Source organism: Ambystoma mexicanum, chromosome 4p, assembly GCF_040938575.1.
Source record: "Ambystoma mexicanum isolate Mex_15411 chromosome 4p, UKY_AmexF1_1, whole genome shotgun sequence".
NCBI classification, from domain to species: Eukaryota; Metazoa; Chordata; class Amphibia; order Caudata; family Ambystomatidae; genus Ambystoma; species Ambystoma mexicanum.
In genome coordinates, this window is record NC_090927.1 from 41613314 (window position 1) to 41632797 (window position 19484).

Consider the following 19484-nt stretch of genomic DNA (forward strand, 5'->3'; position numbering starts at 1 on the left):
CAGTACTTGATTGACACATGTCCCACATGACTAAAACCCTCCCATACATGCACCCTCACTGCGTATGAAGTGCAGGCAAATGGCACACACTGATGACACCAAGATGGAAGATGAACACATTTTCTGCATGCTGCCTGGCAGTGGCATCACACATTGGCCTGTGATTGGCAGGTGAAACACACATGCCATCACACAGATGGCATGTACCATTGCTATTGAGTGAAGATGGAGAGGAGGGCAGCACCTATTCATTCAGTCCAGTTCCCGCATGTAATTGCTTTTCTAATTCTAACAGGTCAGATTTTTCACCTGGAGCTGCCAGTCTGAAATGGTCAAATTGCACAGGGACATGTGTGTACAAATGATATCCAGGTAACAAAGTCACTCCACTTTACCATACCCATGTCAGACATGTGACTAGTGGACAGCGACATGCCTAGTGAAAGTGGTGGAATGCAAACAAACTGACTGAATGAACAGTGAAAAAGAAGCAAATATGTTGTGTCAAGGTGACACTTCAAGGGCAACTGGCGTGCAGTTGTGCTAGATGTCTACTGTTGGCAGAAGGGATACTGCTATGGCCAAATGCAGCTGCGCAGGAAGGATTGCATGAAGCACATGGCTGACCCATACGACTCAGGCGCACACACTCTCACCTGGCACCCGAACAGAAGCCCTCACACACACACCATGCACATGGATGACACACACATGCATGTGCACTCACCGGACAATGCCTCGTAATCAGCCAGATCTCCCACGCCTTGGATCTGTTCCTCCGTGACGTAGGTCCCAGCGACTGACTCATGTGGAGTGAGTTCCATGTCTACTACTGGAGACCCACCGCCAGTCACTAGAGTTGCGGCATGACTTGAGGCCAGCTTACTCTTTGCCCTGCGCTTTAGGTCATTCCAGCGCTTATAGCAATCATTGGCTGTGCGCCTCACGATTCCAAGGGCACTTACGATGTCCGCAACGGTCTGCCAGTGTGCCTGGCGTTGTGCAGGTGTGGTCTTGGATCCTGCAACAATGACCATCTCGTTGTCATGTCCGGACACATACTCAACAAGTGCATTCAGTTCGTCATCCGTGAAGCTGGGCTTCCTGGACGGGCCGGACTGTGTAGCCGTGTCTGGGGCATCAGCCTGTGCCGGACGAGCACTCTTCCTCTTCCGCTTGGAAGGTGGTGGTGATCCTGAGTGTCCTGCGCCGCTCTGGACACTAGGGGCAGGAGCCCTGGTGGACTCTGTATCAGGAGTGTGGGATTGCACACTCAGCATGGGAGTTGGTGCAGGCATTGGCTCTAGTGTGATGGTGTCAGGGGGAATGTCAGCAGCATGGACTAGGACCGACACTGTCCTGGCTGGGTGTGTGAGGGCTGGGGTGGATGGAGCCGCAGCTGCCCCTGCAGCCTCTCCGCCCTGCCTCCTTGGTGCAGCAGATGACCTTGCTGCCCCAGATCCACGTGGCATGATGGCATCAACGTGCACCAGCGCACGTGTCGTAGCCCTGCTGACCTGGAAGTCAGCCATGGAGTCAGCCAGGTCTGGTGCCACAATGGGCTGGTCCAACAAGGGCTGAGCATGGATGGTGTCAGCCACATCAGCCTCAATGGGAGGGGGGGAAGGGGGGGGGATTGTGGGTGCCGTGACTGGTCCTCCACACATGGGGGGACAGGCTCACCCTGCAAGTTACGACCACGTCCCCTACCAGATCCACCACGGCCACCACTTGTGGCTCTTCCACCTTTGCCACCCTTACGGAATCCTCGCCTCCCAGCCATGGCACTGATGTTAATGTGCGTATGGGAGTGGATGTAGACTATTGTCCTGGGTAATTGGGGGTCAAAGGGGTTGGGTACCAGATGGTAATTGTACCCTAGTGCTCTAGCAAGGCTGAATGTAACCCCTGGGGAAAGATGACGGGTCACGTAACGCACAGGAGGCCCAAAAAAGGGAGATGACGTGCACGCAACCCCTCCTAGACCATGTGTGCAGAAAGAAAAACCTGCACTACGCTGTGGCACCCTGTAGCAATCAAGACCCGGACCAGGGTTGGGTTGCTGAAATAATACTTTATTCAGGCGATTTTAAACTAATGAAAATATAGTCCATGAACTCCTTGAGAGTTACTCCACTCTTAGGCAGTCTTCCAGGTCTAGGATTAAGCCCTCCTAAGTCTCCTTGTTGTCCGGATAGGCCCACCAGTTGTTCCTTCTCTCCTCGTCCTCTTCGTATGACTAGGAAAATCAACAACAAACGCTGGATTAGTTCCCGGGCTTTTATAGGATGTGAGTGACTTGCTTCCCCCCCAATGGAAAGCTTCCCTGTCAATCAGACTTCTCATTGGCTGGTATTGCCATGTCCCGCCTCCTTTAAAGGCTGCCGTGGTTTCCCAGAGTGGCTGCTTCTGCTGCCTGCCCGAAGAGTCCCGCTCCCAGGCCACTCTATCCTGCGAGTCCCTCCCCCCCTTTGAAGTCTCTCCCTCTCACCATGTGTGTCTGTCTCCGTGGCCGCCCCAGAGCGGCCCGCCCCGCCGAGCAAGCCGTCTCTCCCTTCTCTCCCTTCCTGGTGGGGAGAGACGCTCGGCGGGCCGTGTGGGCCGGCTCCCCGTGACCGCCCGCACCTCCCGCGGGTTCGCCGTCACCAACCCGTCTCCCGGGCTGCAGGCCGCGGCTGCGTTACCCTTGGCGGGTTCAGGTAAGGCTGGACGGGAGGGGGCCGCTCCTTTCGTGTCGCGGCTCGTTGCCGCGATCCCGTAGAGTCCCGGGGATAGCGGGCGGGACGGGGCTGCGTTCTCTGGATCGCGGCCCCATGCCGCGATCCCGCGGAGTCCCGCTACCCCTCCCGGCACCCCCTCCACTCCGGGCCCCTTCTCACATCTCCCCATCACAAACCCTGGCCGATCGGGCAAGGGAGGATTCCGGGACAGATAGTCGGCCACCAGCTGGAAACCCGCAGGTCTGTGCAAGGTAACGAAATCGAACGGTTGGAGAGAGAGGAACCATCTGAGCACCCGCTGGTTGGTATCTTTATGCCTTGCGAGCCACTGTAAGGGGGCATGGTCAGTATACAACGTAAAGCAGCGACCCAAGAGATAATACCTGAGGGTCTCTACCGCCCATTTGATGGCCAAACACTCCTTCTCAATAGTGGAATAGGCCTCCTCGTGAGGTACGAGCTTCCTGCTCACGAAACAGATGGGCTGTAGTTCGCCCCCTTGTTCCTGTGAAAGAACTGCTCCCAGCCCCTGATTTGACGCGTCCGTCTGAAGGAAAAATTGTCTATGGAAGTCGGGGCACCGAAGTATTGGATTTGAGGTGATCCTCTGCTTCAGGACATCGATGGCTTCCAAAGCAGCGGTGTTTTTGGTCAAATCGGGAGACCCTTTGTTCCTTAAAGCGTCAGTTAGTGGAGCTGCCACCGAGGAGAAATCTGGGATAAATCTACGGTAGTAGCCTATGAAACCCAAAAAGGCACGGATCTGTTTCTTCGTGGATGGAGTAGGTATCTCGTGGATGGCCTGGATTTTCGAGAATTGCGGTCGTATCGTGCCTCCGCCTACCAAGTGTCCCAGATATTTCGTCTCGTGTGCCCCTATCACTGTTTTCTTCGGATTAATGTGTAGGCCTGCCTTAAACAACTCAGACACCACCTGTTCCAAGTGGCGTACATGTTCTGTCCAGGTCGTGCTATACACGACAATGTCGTCTAAGTAAGCCGCAGCATAACACTCATGGGGACGTAGTATGACATCCATCAGTCTCTGGAAGGTGGCTGGTGCTCTGTGTAGCCCGAACGGCAAAACCTTGAATTGGTATAGACCTTGGGGAGTGGTAAAGGCAGTCTTTTCCCGGTCCGTGGATTTCAAGGGAATCTGCCAATAACCCTTAGTTAGGTCAAGCGTGCTTAGGAAGTTGGCGGATCCTAGCCTTTCCAACAGCTCGTCCATTCGTGGCATAGGATAGGCTTCATAATTGGAGATCGTATTTAACTGTCGGTAGTCCATACAAAATCTAACAGTACCATCGGGCTTTGGTACCAACACTATCGGGGATGACCACGGGCTGGTTGAGGGTTCAATTATGTCCATACGGAGCATCTCTTCTACTTCGTTTCGGATAACCATCCTTCGTGCTTCTGGAATACGATAGGGTCTTAGTCTAACAATCCGTCCGGGATCGGTTTTGATCTCGTGTTCGATTAAATAGGTCCTCCCTGGTAAGGCCGAGAATGCTTCTCCAAAGGGAGACAGCCTGTTCAAAAGTTCTGACCTCATGGAAGGAGTCAAGATGGTTCCCCATTGCACGTCTTCTAGCTTGCCCTGTTCATGATTCACGTTTTGTTCTGAGGTATCCTCACCAGCATCCATTGTGGCTACCAATACAGGCGCGTTCCATGCTTTTAGCAGGTTCACATGGTATACCTTGTCTGGTGTGGCACGATCGGGTTGGTGGATCCGATACGTCACAGGGCTAAGTACCTCCTTAACCTCATAAGGACCTCTCCATCTGGCCAATAGCTTGTTAGTACTGGTGGGTAGTAGGATTAGTACTTGGTCTTCTATTCGGAAAGTTCTCATCCGACTTCCTTTGTTATAGTTTTTCTCCTGGTTTGTCTGTGCGTGTCCCAGATTTGTCTCGGCCATCGAGCGGAGTGCTGTCAAATGTTCCTTCAACTCTTCAGTGTACTCTGTTAAAGAAATCTCATCCGAAGTCTCCCATTCTTCTTTTACAAGGTCCAAGATGGTTCGGGGTTGTCTTCCGAAAAGGAGCTCGAATGGAGAAAAACCGGTAGACGACTGTGGGGTGTCGCGTAATACCATCAAGACCAAGGGTAATATACGGTCCCAGTTCTTCCCATCAGACCCGGTCACTCTCCGTATCATTTTCTTGATCGTTTTGTTATACCTTTCGACAAGGCCATCGGTCTGGGGATGGTATACCGAGGTGCGTAACTGATGTATCTGCAGTCTTTCGCATACCTGCCGAAGCAAGGTGGACATAAAATTGGTCCCTTGATCTGTGATAACTTCCGAGGGTAAGCCCACTCTTGCGAAGAAGGGAATGAGCTGGTCACATAGTTGTCGGGCTGATGTTCCCTTCAAGGGAAAAGCCTCTGGATACCGCGTAGCATAGTCAACAATGACTAGTAGATACTTGTATCCACGGGATGCGGGTTCTATAGGTCCAACGATGTCCATGCCTATCCGCTGGAAAGGAACGTTAATAAGGGGCATTTTCTGCAAAGGGGCTTTTGCTGGTAAGACGCCACTTGTTAGCTGGCAAGTGGGACACGCCTTACAGAACTGGGATACTTCACCGTATATGCCTGGCCAGTAGAACCGTCTCAGTATGTTCTGCTGCGTTTTCAGGGAGGCCATATGTCCGCCGCAGGGGTGGTTGTGTGCCAGTTGCATTATGACCATTCTATGGGATTTTGGTAATATCAATTGTTCCTTTACAGTCCCATCGTCCGCCTTATATTTTCTGTACAATAGTCCATGACGGAACAGGAAGCCAGGTCCTTTTGTTACGTCTGGATCTTTCTCATTGGCCGCTCTCTCACGGGCTACCCGAAGGGTGGGATCAGTTAGGGTTTCCCCCCTCAGGGAGTCCTCATGATCCTCGGGTTGCCAGTTAATGGGTCGGGTCATGTAACTGGCTTGGCACCACTCTAGCCTGTTCCGTCTTTTATGTCCGGGGGGGTTTCTGGAGTCACCTATGTTCGAGGGTCTGTTGGTCTTTGCTCTTTCTTCATCCAGTGCTTTACTAAAGTGGGGTAGGTCAGTTCCCAGGACCACTGGGGTGGGTAGAGTAGGAAGGACGGCAGCCTTTAATTGAGTGGTTTCATGGTTCACCTCTATCTGTACCTCTCTCATCGGGTATGTTTTAATGTCCCCATGTATACACTTTATCGGTACACAAAGGTTAGGTAAATTAGGGTTATTACTCACGGTGGGAGATATGGCTGTTTGTCGACTTCCGCTATCCAGCAGCGCCCGGGTCGGTCGTCCATCCACTCTTATATCCACGATGTATGGACCAGGGTTACGTACTTCCGGGTGTGGCTTCATGTAGCCGATTTCCATAGGTTCTGTGGTCTTCCTTCTGGGGCAAAACCGGGCAATGTGACCCCATTCACCACACTCAAAGCACTGGGGTTGTCGAACTCCCGGGATTATGGGTGGCTGTCTCTCCTCATATCCAGTCTTCCTTTCTTCTAGTTTCCTGAAGACCTCCTCCGGTTGCCTCCATCTGTTATGTGCCACTTTTGGGCCCTTTTGTATCTGATGTTCAAAGTTCGGCGACGTCATCCTTCCTGGCATACTTGTTGAGGGGAAGCGACTGTACCCGGCCTTTTGATAAGCTGATGCAATGTCCACGGCTTCCGCCAATGTAGGCCTGTGGTGTTGCCTAACCCATCTTTGCATTGGGCTCGGCAAGGCTTCTACGAACTGTTCCAGGATTATTTTATCTAGGAGGGGTTGGTTGGCTGGGGTAGGGGATTGCATCCACTTCTCCGTCAGGTCTTTAATGCGGTAATATAACTGCCTGGGACTCTCCCCGTTTTTCAACTTGGTGTCCCTTAGCTGAAGGCGATAGGCCTCTTCATCCAGGCCTAGACGGTCCAGTACAGCTGCTTTAATTTCCCCATACGGAGTGATACCATTGGGGTTCACAGCCTGATAAGCACCCTGCATTACCCCAGATAACAAGGGAGCCACATACTGTCCCCAGCGTTCAGGCGGCCATTGCGCATTTCTTGCAATCCTCTCAAAACTTGTGAAGAAAAAGGCTGGATCCTCTCCCTCCTTATACTTCTGGAGCAGGGTGGACGGTACCATGGGTTGGTTCCTCGTGCTGGTTACTGCATCTGTGAGCCTGATAATGTTCTCATGCTGTTTGTCCTGGGCCGTGGTCTGTAGGGCGCCCTGTAACTGGATGGCTTGCTGGAACGCCTGGCGATCAGCCTCTGCCTGTTGTGTTTGTAGCTGTATTAATTGCTGCAGCTGCTGTTGGCCATCCGTCAGGGTTTTAATTAGGGTATCCATCGCGTTGTCGCTTATCCCACCTTCGTCGCCAATGTAGCAATCAAGACCCGGACCAGGGTTGGGTTGCTGAAATAATACTTTATTCAGGCGATTTTAAACTAATGAAAATATAGTCCATGAACTCCTTGAGAGTACTCCACTCTTAGGCAGTCTTCCAGGTCTAGGATTAAGCCCTCCTAAGTCTCCTTGTTGTCCGGATAGGCCCACCAGTTGTTCCTTCTCTCCTCGTCCTCTTCGTATGACTAGGAAAATCAACAACAAACGCTGGATTAGTTCCCGGGCTTTTATAGGATGTGAGTGACTTGCTTCCCCCCCAATGGAAAGCTTCCCTGTCAATCAGACTTCTCATTGGCTGGTATTGCCATGTCCCGCCTCCTTTAAAGGCTGCCGTGGTTTCCCAGAGTGGCTGCTTCTGCTGCCTGCCCGAAGAGTCCCGCTCCCAGGCCACTCTATCCTGCGAGTCCCTCCCCCCCCTTTGAAGTCTCTCCCTCTCGCCATGTGTGTCTGTCTCCGTGGCCGCCCCAGAGCGGCCCGCCCCGCCGAGCAAGCCGTCTCTCCCTTCTCTCCCTTCCTGGTGGGGAGAGACGCTCGGCGGGCCGTGTGGGCCGGCTCCCCGCGACCGCCCGCACCTCCCGCGGGTTCGCCGTCACCAACCCGTCTCCCGGGCTGCAGGCCGCGGCTGCGTTACCCTTGGCGGGTTCAGGTAAGGCTGGACGGGAGGGGGCCGCTCCTTTCGTGTCGCGGCTCGGTGCCGCGATCCCACGGAGTCCCGCTACCCCTCCCGGCACCCCCTCCACTCCGGGCCCCTTCTCACACACCCAGTAACACAAGAATGAACGTATGCGTGTCACACGCAGCCTAGAATGACCTCTGAAGGGGTAGGCTACACACGGGGCAAGCACAGATGTTAGATACGTGCGTGACTCACCGTCTGCCTGGTAAACGAGCGTGTAAAAGGAGCACGTTTGGTTGGCAACACCCCCGCCAAAAGAAGATTTGTCCGCTGTCTGAGGAGACAGGACAACAGTAGAAGGGAACACTGTTTGAGGGAACAGGCCCAGGTAAACCAGTAAAAGAGAAAAAAGAGAAAAAGCTGTCAGAGGTAACAGGGAATACGAACTTGAAACGCCGTGAAGTAAATCGCGTGTGAAACGACAAGAAGTACAGAATTCACCCACTCGCTCTCCACGAAAAGCACGTACAAGGAAAACGTGTTCTACACGTACCTTTTATACAGGCCCACACGTCCAGCGTCACTTACGCGGCGTGTACGCGCTAGGGCCATTTCCACCTATTCCATGCTTTGTCACTTCTGCGTGTAGGGCCATTTCCACCAATTACACGCTTTGTCACTTCTGCGTGTAGGGCCATTTCCACCAATCACACGCTTTGTCACTTCTGCGTGTAGGGCCATTTCCACCAATCACACGCTTTGTCACTTCTGCGTGTAGGGCCATTTCCACCAATCACACGCAATTACACTCTGACGTGCAGTCTTTCCACGTGTGCTCTGTCATCACGTGCTGTGTGGGAAACACCTGTGCGGGTCACGTCACAGACGCGCTTACGCGCTGAGGGCCTTTCCTCAGTTTTCACGCTGACGTGCAGGATTTTCACGTGCAAAATCACTCCCTACCAAGCTGGCCACGCGTACGCACACGGAATACCACGCTCCTGCCCGTAAGGCCGAACTACTGCCCCCCAGAGCCCGAGCACTCCCACCTGCTGCTGCCTGACTGCCTGCTGCCCCTGCACTGCTGGGGGGTGGGGGTGGTGGGTGACATGAGTGGGGGCCTGGTGGAGGGTGACCCTGCACTGCTGGGGTGTGGGGGTGGTGGGTGACATGAGTGGGGGCCTGGTGGAGGGTGACCCTGCACTGCTGGGGTGTGGGGGTGGTGGGAGACATGAGTGGGGGCCTGGTGGAGGGTGACCCTGGTGGCTGGGGGTGGTGGGAGACATGAGTGGGGGCCTGGTGGAGGGTGCCCCTGGTGGCTGGGGGGTGGTGGGTGACATGAGTGGGGGCCTGGTGGAGGGTGACCCTGCACTGCTGGGGTTTGGGGGTGGTGGGAGACATGAGTGGGGGCCTGGTGGGGGCTGCCCCTGGTGACTGGGGGGGTGGGGGTGATAGGGGACATGAGTGGTGGCCTGGTGGGGGCTGCCCCTGGTGACTGGGGGGGGTGGGGGTGATAGGGGACATGAGTGGGGGCCTGTTGGGGGCTGCCCCTGCACTGCTGGGGGGTGGGGGTGGTGGGAGACATGGGTGGGGGCCTGGTGGAGGGTGACCCTGGTGGCTGGGGGGTGGGGGTGGTGGGAGACATGAGTGGGGGCCTGGTGGAGGGTGCCCCTGGTGGCTGGGGGTGGTGGGTGACATGAGTGGGGGCCTGGTGGAGGGTGACCCTGCACTGCTGGGGTTTGGGGGTGGTGGGAGACATGAATGGGGGCCTGGTGGGGGCTGCCCCTGGTGACTGGGGGGGTGGGGGTGATAGGGGACATGAGTGGGGGCCTGGTGGGGGCTGCCCCTGCACTGCTGCGGGGTGGGGGTGGTGGGAGACATGGGTGGGGGCCTGGTGGAGGCTGCCCCTGGTGGCTGGGGGGTGGTGGGAGACATGCGTGGGGGCCTGGTGGAGGCTGCCCCTGGTGGCTGGGGGGTGGGGGTGGTGGGAGACATGGGTGGGGGCCTGGTGGAGGCTGCCCCTGCACTGCTGGGGGGTGGGGGTGGTGGGAGACATGAGTGGGGGCCTGGTGGAGGCTGCCCCTGGTGGCTGGGGGTGGTGGGAGACATGAGTGGGGGCCTGGTGGAGGCTGCCCCTGGTGGCTGGGGGGTGGGGGTGGTGGGAGACATGAGTGGGGGCCTGGTGGAGGCTGCCCCTGGTGGCTGGGGGTGGTGGGTGACATGAGTGGGGGCCTGGTGGAGGGTGACCCTGCACTGCTGGGGTTTGGGGGTGGTGGGAGACATGAGTGGGGGCCTGGTGGAGGGTGCCCCTGGTGGCTGGGGGGTGGGGGTGGTGGGTGACATGAGTGGGGGCCTGGTGGAGGGTGACCCTGCACTGCTGGGGTGTGGGGGTGGTGGGTGACATGAGTGGGGGCCTGGTGGAGGGTGACCCTGCACTGCTGGGGTGTGGGGGTGGTGGGAGACATGAGTGGAGGCCTGGTGGAGGGTGACCCTGCACTGCTGGGGTGTGGGGGTGGTGGGTGACATGAGTGGGGGCCTGGTGGAGGGTGACCCTGCACTGCTGGGGTGTGGGGGTGGTGGGTGACATGAGTGGGGGCCTGGTGGAGGGTGACCCTGCACTGCTGGGGTGTGGGGGTGGTGGGTGACATGAGTGGGGGCCTGGTGGAGGGTGACCCTGCACTGCTGGGGTGTGGGGGTGGTGGGTGACATGAGTGGGGGCCTGGTGGAGGGTGACCCTGCACTGCTGGGGTGTGGGGGTGGTGGGTGACATGAGTGGGGGCCTGCTGGAGGGTGACCCTGCACTGCTGGGGTGTGGGGGTGGTGGGTGACATGAGTGGGGGCCTGGTGGAGGGTGACCCTGCACTGCTGGGGTGTGGGGGTGGTGGGTGACATGAGTGGGGGCCTGGTGGAGGGTGACCCTGCACTGCTGGGGTGTGGGGGTGGTGGGTAACATGAGTGGGGGCCTGGTGGAGGGTGACCCTGCACTGCTGGGGGGTGGGGGTGGTGGGAGACATGAGTGGGGGCCTGGTGGAGGCTGCCCCTGGTGGCTGGGGGGTGGGAGACATGAGTGGGGGCCTGGTGGAGGCTGCCCCTGGTGGCTGGGGGGTGGGGGTGGTGGGAGACATGGGTGGGGGCCTGGTGGAGGCTGCCCCTGCACTGCTGGGGGGTGGGGGTGGTGGGAGACATGAGTGGGGGCCTGGTGGAGGCTGCCCCTGGTGGCTGGGGGGTGGGGGTGGTGGGAGACATGAGTGGGGGCCTGGTGGAGGCTGCCCCTGGTGGCTGGGGTATGGGGGTGCAGGGAGACATGAGTGGGGGCCTGGTGGAGGCTGCCCCTGGTGGCTGGGGGGTGGGAGACATGAGTGGGGGCCTGGTGGAGGGTGCCCCTGGTGGCTGGGGGGTGGGGGTGGTGGGTGACATGAGTGGGGGCCTGGTGGAGGGTGACCCTGCACTGCTGGGGTGTGGGGGTGGTGGGTGACATGAGTGGGAGCCTGGTGGAGGGTGACCCTGCACTGCTGGGGTGTGGGGGGGGTGGGAGACATGAGTGGGGGCCTGGTGGAGGGTGACCCTGGTAGCTGGGGGGTGGGAGACATGAGTGGGGGCCTGGTGGAGGGTGCCCCTGGTGGCTGGGGGTGGTGGGTGACATGAGTGGGGGCCTGGTGGAGGGTGACCCTGCACTGCTGGGGTTTGGGGGTGGTGGGAGACATGAGTGGGGGCCTGGTGGGGGCTGCCCCTGGTGACTGGGGGGGTGGGGGTGATAGGGGACATGAGTGGGGGCCTGGTGGGGGCTGCCCCTGGTGACTGGGGGTGATAGGGGACATGAGCGGGGGCCTGGTGGGGGCTGCCCCTGCACTGCTGGGGGGTGGGGGTGGTGGGAGACATGGGTGGGGGCCTGGTGGAGGCTGCCCCTGGTGGCTGGGGGGTGGGGGTGGTGGGAGACATGAGTGGGGGCCTGGTGGAGGCTGCCCCTGGGGGGTGGGGGTGGTGGGAGACATGGGTGGGGGCCTGGTGGAGGCTGTCCCTGCACTGCTGGGGGGTGGGGGTGGTGGGAGACATGAGTGGGGGCCTGGTGGAGGCTGCCCCTGGTGGCTGGGGGGTGGGGGTGGTGGGAGACATGAGTGGGGGCCTGGTGGAGGCTGCCCCTGGTGGCTGGGGGGTGGGGGTGGTGGGAGACATGAGTGGGGGCCTGGTGGAGGCTGCCCCTGGTGGCTGGGGTATGGGGGTGTAGGGAGACTTGAGTGGGGGCCTGGTGGAGGCTGCCCCTGGTGGCTGGGGGGTGGGGTGGTGGGAGACATGAGTGGGGGCCTGGTGGAGGGTGCCCCTGGTGGCTGGGGGGTGACATGAGTGGGGGCCTGGTGGAGGGTGACCCTGCACTGCTGGGGTTTGGGGGTGGTGGGAGACATGAGTGGGGGCCTGGTGGGGGCTGCCCCTGGTGACTGGGGGGGTGGGGGTGATAGGGGACATGAGTGGGGGCCTGGTGGGGGCTGCCCCTGCGCTGCTGCGGGGTGGGGGTGGTGGGAGACATGGGTGGGGGCCTGGTGGAGGCTGCCCCTGCACTGCTGGGGGGTGGGGGTGGTGGGAGACATGAGTGGGGGCCTGGTGGAGGCTGCCCCTGGTGGCTGGGGGTGGTGGGAGACATGAGTGGGGGCCTGGTGGAGGCTGCCTCTGGTGGCTGGGGGGTGGGGGTGCAGGGGGACATGAGCAGGTGTGCAGGGTAGTCCCCTGTTTTGTGGGCTGCCTGCAGGGGCCGTGGAGGGTGTACAGGGAACACCTGTGAGGACCCACCCAGCCTAATCGCGTGTGTAACTTCCCACGCACCCCTGTAATACACGTACCCAGCCAAATCGCGTGTGATAATTCCCGCGCACCCCTGTAATACACGTACCCAGCCAAATCGCGTGTGATAATTCCCGCGCACCCCTGTAATACACGTACCTGGCCAAATCGCGTGTGATAATTCCAGCGCACCCCTGTAATACACGTACCCAGCCAAATCGCGTGTAAAACTTCCCGTGTACCCCTGTAATACACCTACCCAGCCAAATCGTGTGTGATAATTCCCGCGTACCCCTGTAATACACGTGCCCTGGCTAATCGCGTGTAAAACTTCATGCGTACCCCTCTAATACACGTACCCTGGCCAATCGCGTGTTAAACTTCCCGCGTACCCCTGTAATACACGTACCCTGGCTAATCGCGTGTAAAACTTCCCGCGTACCCCTGATATGAACGTTACCCGCTTTGCGTTCCTTGTTTGGCAGCCCTGTAAACTGGTCCAGGGTTAGCGCAGCCCTTTGCGATGATTTAGCGATTTTGATGGCTTTTCCTTGCGCGAGGGCGTTCTTGGGGGCGTTACTGGCGCTGCTGCAGGGTCGCTGCGATACTCTGCGCCACGGCTGGTTTGGGAGCCTAAAATCCATGAATACGCTGTGCGCGGAAATTGGTTTTAGCGCACGTGCCTGGCGCAGACAATCGCACGCGGACACTCTGCGCCAGCCGCTTGCGACACTTTTCTGCGAAATTCTATGAATTACCCTGTCTGTCTCAATTGCCGTCAGGTGGACCTATCTATGCGTGTGAAAAATAGTTGTGTCTTTTTTTATTAACGGGTTCAGAAGTATTGAAATGGTGTAGAAAAAGAGAAAAGATATATGAATTGGTGTTTAATGTAGAGGCAGAAGTCTGTTGTGATTGTTAGGCAGAAACCTGTGCAGTTCCCTCTGGGACCACTGCAAAAGATTTAAGACTACAGGTGGTTGGCAGTAAACCCAATTGGTAACAGTCTGTACCACCCAGATTTACCTGGTACCTGTGGCTGAGCAGTCAGACTTCTCTCAAGAAGAGTTAGGCAGTATACAGGGCATACACAATAGGTCAAAAGAACACAGTATTACAAGCAAAGACTGACCAGAGCTTGGTGTATAGAGATATAATTATTTATTTAAAAACACATCTATTTAAACACACTGGCACTATTTTCAAGCAGATCAACAACACAGTCACTAACGTCTATACACTCCCTTAAACGGTTATTAGACAAGTCTTAAGTAAGGCAACACTTATTTCCAGACAGCGGTGAGCGCTTAACGAAGATGGCACTCTAATAACTTGGTTACAAAGGGAGAGAAAGGCAGAGCAAAGATAGAAACAGATCCCAACACTTCCAAAAGAACACAGTAGGAGGAAAAGGCGGGTTAAAACCGTAAAGTCAATGTTCAGACGGCCGGACCACTTTAAGAGGCTCCGGTCGAAAATGTGTCCAAGGTCACACGGTTGAAACGCACAAAAAGTCTTGCAAAAGGTTCAGAAAGAGTTGGACCAAAAGAAAGGGACCAGTTAGGTGTTCAAGGTGGCCAGCCCAGTCCAGAAGGTTAAGGGATTATTATTACCTTGTAGCAATCTTTAGAAAGGGAGGCCTGGTGGACACGGTACCTTAATGGAGAGAACACTCCAGCGGAGGCAGTTGTTCCTGGCAGCGGGTGCAAGAGGGTGCTTCGTCCAGGGGAAGAGAAGATCTTGTCGTGGAGGAGAGCAGAAGTCTGTTGCACTGCCAGGGAAGAAACCAGCCACGGAGTTCTCACTTAAAAGGAGCAGTCCTTTTATTCGCGTTGCAGGGGTAAGTGGCTATCTGGTTGCCGGAGTGCTTGGCACGGGCAATTCCACCACTTGGACGTCCCGGGAGCGAAGAAAGAAGGTAAACTGGTTGTTCCCACCAGTCAAGGGAAGGAGACTCTCCGGCAGGGAGATCTCCTCTGTCGTTGGGAAGTGGTGAGTCGATTCAGCAGGGCTCCACCGGTGGTGTCGTCGTGGCAGGTCGGCTCAGCTTCTCCCTCTTCGGATTTTCAGGTCCTGTGGCGACTTCTGAGGTTACAGTCCCAAAAGCCCTGCTTTTATGCAAGAAACCCCCATTCATTCAGCCTTGCTGTCAATCACACATGCTAAGTGGTGAGCGGGGTGGCTCACCACTTGGGCCAATCACACAAGAGTGCAACCTGAGTTGGCAAGGCAAACTGGTCCAAGGTGCCTAAACCCCTCCCTTAACCCCTGTGGTACTCAGACAGAGTGGCACCACTTTGGAGGGCTTCTGTGTAGAAGCCTGCCAAAAGTGGAACAAAGGGCTCGACCTTTGGTTTGGAGTTACAGAGGCGAACACAAACGCCATTCTAAAACCGAGTTCTGGCAAAAACTACCAACCGGAGAATTAATATTAAATAAATAAACCGGCGGTATGTTCGAGGCTATGTTAAAAGGTATTAGCCTCGAACAATGGGGAAATCCCATAGGGATATATTCGCGGTCGAATATAACAAGTAGTATCCACTGCCACCAGCCAAAACTCGACGAGGGGGGACGGGACAGTGCCCCCTCGAACAACAGACCCAGGGGCAATCGAATTGCCCCTACCAGTACGTCCACAATATGATGGTTTGTACTGGTTCTGTTAGTAATTTGGGACTAGTAAAGCCAATGGTGACTTTACATGCACTGGGAGACAGTAGTCAGTCCCAGGGTATGGAGTCTATGGTGGGGGTCCTCTAGGACACCCCTGTGTTACGGCACTGAGGGTGCTGTGTAACACACATAGGAAAAACACATGAGACCATATGGAGTAAAAGACCCCATAGCCCATAAAACACATTAACATTCAAAGGAACACCACAAATCATGTCCAAGAGTGGAAGAAAAAGAGTCTCACTCTTGGCAGGAGAAAAAAACAAACTCCAGAAATCCAGCAAAGCTGCTGGGGGACTCACTAGGTTAGGAAATTCAGCCTAAACAGAGAATTCTCCCTGACACTCACCCCCCCCCCCCCAGACTAAGGGACAGGAGGATTTAATCCACTCCTGGATTAATCGCATACCTCTAGTCGATGACATACATTCTAGAGAGACATCAGCATTTTGGTGGTGACACCCTGACCTGTGCTCAATGGTGAAATCAAACCCTTGCAGGCAGATTGACCATCTCAATAGTTTTGGGTTTTCCCCCTTCATTTGCATTAACCATCTCAAGGGTTGGTGGTCAGTCTGAATAACAAAAGTAGAACCATACAAGTACGGCCTAAACTTCTTCAGAGCCCACACAATAGCAAAACACTCTCGTTCAATGGTTGCCCACCTTGTCTCCGGATCCTTCAGTTTCCTACTGATGAAGCAAATGGGGTGCTCCCTACCTTTCCCATCCAGTTGACTGAGGACTGCACCTATTCCTACATTTGAAGCATCTGTCTGCACAATGAAAGTTTGATGGTAGTCAGGAGCTCTGAGTACTGGGGCTTGGCAAAGAGCCTTTTTCAGGTTTTCAAAGGCCTGATTGCACTCCTCATTCCATCTAATCTTTTTAGGGAATTTTGGAGAGGAGATGACATTCAGTGGAGAAGCTATGGTCCCATAGTTCTCAATGAAATTCCTGTAATACCCAGTGAGACCTAAGAAGGCTCTCACCTGGGTCTGAGTAGTAGGTGTTGTCCAATTTTGCACAGCTTCAATCTTACTGAGCAAAGGCCTTATTTCTCCACCTCCTACCTCATGTCCAAGGTAGACCACTTTACTCTGTCCAATCTGGCATTTACTTGCCTTTATGGTCAGATTGGCCTTCTCAAGAGCCTGCAAAACATAACTCAGGTGGTTCACATGTTCTTCCCAGGTCTAGCTGAAGACTGCAATGTCATCCAAGTATGCCATGCAGAAGTCCTCCATCCCTGTCAGAACATGATTTACCATCATTTGAAATGTAGCAGGTGCATTTTTCAATCCAAAAGGCATAACCTTAAACTGGTATAAGCCAACTGGGGTAGAAAATGCAGTTTTCTCCTTGGCATGGTCTGTCAGGGCTATTTGCCAATAGCCTGACGTCAAGTCAAATGTGCTGAGGAACTTGGCTGAACCAAGTCAATCCACCAACTCATCTGTCCTTGGCAAAGGGTGGGCATCAGTCTTGGTGACTGCATTAAGAGCTCTATAATCCACACAGAATCTAAGTTCTTTAGATCCTGCCTTTGGTACTAACACAACTGGGCTAGACCATGGACTAGTAGAGGGCTCTATTACCCCGAGATCAAGCATCTTGCTGACCTCACCTTTGATGTGGGTTCTTACATTTTCTGACATTCTGTATCCTCTGCTTTTTACTGGCAGACAGTCCCCAGTGAGTATGTCATGCTGTCCCCAAGGGGTCAAGCCTGGTGAAAGTGAGAACAGAGAGGCAAACTGTTTCAACATAGATTTGCACTCTGCTTGTTGCTCAGGTGTCAGATTTGAAGAGAGATTTACTCCTTCAATCTTTTTGTCTAAAGGTAAGCCTCTGAGGAGATCAGGAAGAGCTTCACTCTCTTCTTCCTCTGATGATGCTAGAAGCAAGGCTCCTACATCAGGTCTAGAGACATACGCTTTTAGTCTGTTGGTGTGGAAGACTGTTGGAGCCTCCTTGGGATTGCCCAAGTCCACCAGATAGTTGACCTCTCCAAGTTTACCCACAACTCTGAAGGGTCCCATCCATTTGTCTTGCAAGGCCCTCTGCCTTGTTGGAATCATAACGAGAACTAGCTGGTCTTGAGTGAACTCAACCATGTTAGCCTTTTGATCATGCCAGTGCTTGACCAAAGCTTGTCCAGCTTTCAAGTTATTACTAGCTTCTGTCATCATGAGTGACATTCTCCTCCGGAGACTTAGCACATAGTCAGTCACTCTGACTGGCTTGGGGGAAGGACCACTCTCCAACCCCTCCTTGATCAGGGCTAATGGGCCTCTGACCGGATGACCATAAAGAAGTTCAAAGGGAGAATAACCTACTCCCTCCTGAGGGACTTCTCTATAAGCAAAGAGAAGGCATGGCAGTAGAAGGTCCCACTTTCCTTTAAGGGGTTCCTCTAAAGCACCTATCATGCTGTTCATGGTTCTGTTGAATCTTTCAACCAATCCATTTGTCTGAGGGTGGTATGCTGTTGAGAACTTGTAAGTAACTCTGCAGGTTTTCCACATGGCCTTCATGTAGTGGGAAATAAAATGTGACCCCCTGTCAGAGATTACCTCCTTAGGAAACCCAACCCTGGTAAAAATACCAAGGAGGGCCTTAGCCACAGCCGGAGCTGTAACAGTCCTCATAGGAATTGCCTCAGGATACCTAGTAGCATGGTCTACTACAACAAGTATAAACCTGTTGCCTGAGGAGGTTGGAGGATCAAGGGGACCAACAATGTCAATCCCTACTCTCTCAAATGGGACTCCCACAACTGGGAGAGGCACTAAAGGTGCCACATTCTTGGAGCCAACCTTACCAGAAGTCTGGCAGGTGTGGCAGCTCATGCAGTATTTGTCTACTTCAGCCCCCATCTTTGGCCAATAAAAGTAGAGTGAGAGCCTTTCCTTAGTCTTCTTGAAACTCAAGTGACCGGCCAAAGGAATCTCATGGGCTAACTGCAAGAACTGTTGTCTGTTCTCTTGAGGTACGACAAGTCGTTTGTAGTCCCCAGGTTCAGATCCTGTTGATTCACCGTAGAAGAGGCCATCTTCCCAGTGCAACCTATATTTCCCAGGCTCTTGCCCTTCAGCCTGAGCATCTGCCTGGTGGCGAAGACCTTCCAGAGTTGGACATTCTCTCTGTCCCTTACTGAAGCCTGCCCTGTTGGGTCCCCCTTCTGCCAGTAAAGACTGCAGCTCAGTATGGTCAACAGGATCCAGATCTCCAATGAGTTCCTGGCCTTCCACTAGCTCTTCTTCAGAGTATAGTTCAACCACACAGGGTTGTACCACCCCCTCTCAGCCTCAGCTGGAGGGGGAGTTACTGGTGTAACTTTGGACAACCTCGGGGAAGTCCTTGTTGGCTGCACTGGAGTGCTGACTGCTGGTGTCTTTTTAGAAGTCTTGGGTTTCCCCTTTGCTTCCTGTTGCTTGGATACAGCAGCTGACATCTCCAGTGGAGTAGGAGTGATCTCTTTCTTCATCATCTCCTTGAGAGTACCTCTCATGGTCCTCTCTCTTGCAGGTCTGGTGAGCTCCTGTAACCTTTTACTAGGAGGTCTGGGGGTATGTGACACAACTCCAAGAGTTTTCAAGTCATTACCCAGCAGAACCCTTCCTGGCACCTCACTTTGTATGCTGACAGGTATCTTCACAGTTATGTCATTACACTGGATGAGAACAGGTAATTGGGGACGCATCTGCACAGGCCCTCCAGCTAACTTGGTGAGGCGTTTGGGTGCCTTAGCAACATCCTCAGCCTGAAAAAACGAGTTGTCCACCAGAGTTATGCTGGCCACAGTGTCCCTAATGGCAGGAGTCTCCTGATCATTCACCTGGACACTGTCCTTATAATACTCTTTAGTATTATCTGGGATAGAGTTATAGACATCTAAATTCTGTTGTTCCCACAGACCCAGAGACACTAAAGAAACACTGGCTGAGACTCCAATGGGTTCATCAGCCAGTAGTAGAAAGTTTACACTTCCCATTTGTACTTCCTCCTCTGGAGCGAAGGCTAAGGAGACAAGTTGGACCCCTGAAGGTTTACCCTTACATCTGGGATCTCCTTTCACATGGTCAGTAGCCTTACAAACATAGCATGATCCGAATGCTCTCTGGAATGGAGGCTTGTTCTGACCTCCTTCTGGTTTGGCACCAGAAGGTACACTAGCCTGATTTGGTTTCCCTTGTGGCTTACCCTTATGGTTTTGTTTGGGGCCCTCTTTGGAGGTGGAATTATTTGAATTCTCTTTGGAGTCCTTTTTAGGCTGTTTCCCCTCATCCTTTTTCTGAGTTACCCC

At 54.7% G+C, this 19484-nt stretch overlaps 1 protein-coding gene across 1 annotated transcript in view; it reads right to left on the reverse strand.

Annotated features, from left to right (window-relative positions):
- Positions 1-19484, reverse strand: part of LOC138452731 (zinc finger protein 208-like) — a 292035-nt gene that overhangs the window by 119942 nt on the left and 152609 nt on the right. Inside the window, exon 4 of the mRNA XM_069605079.1 lies at positions 5956-6696. Within this exon, the coding sequence (XP_069461180.1) occupies positions 5956-6696 (741 nt within the window). The remainder of the gene's footprint in view (positions 1-5955; positions 6697-19484) is intronic.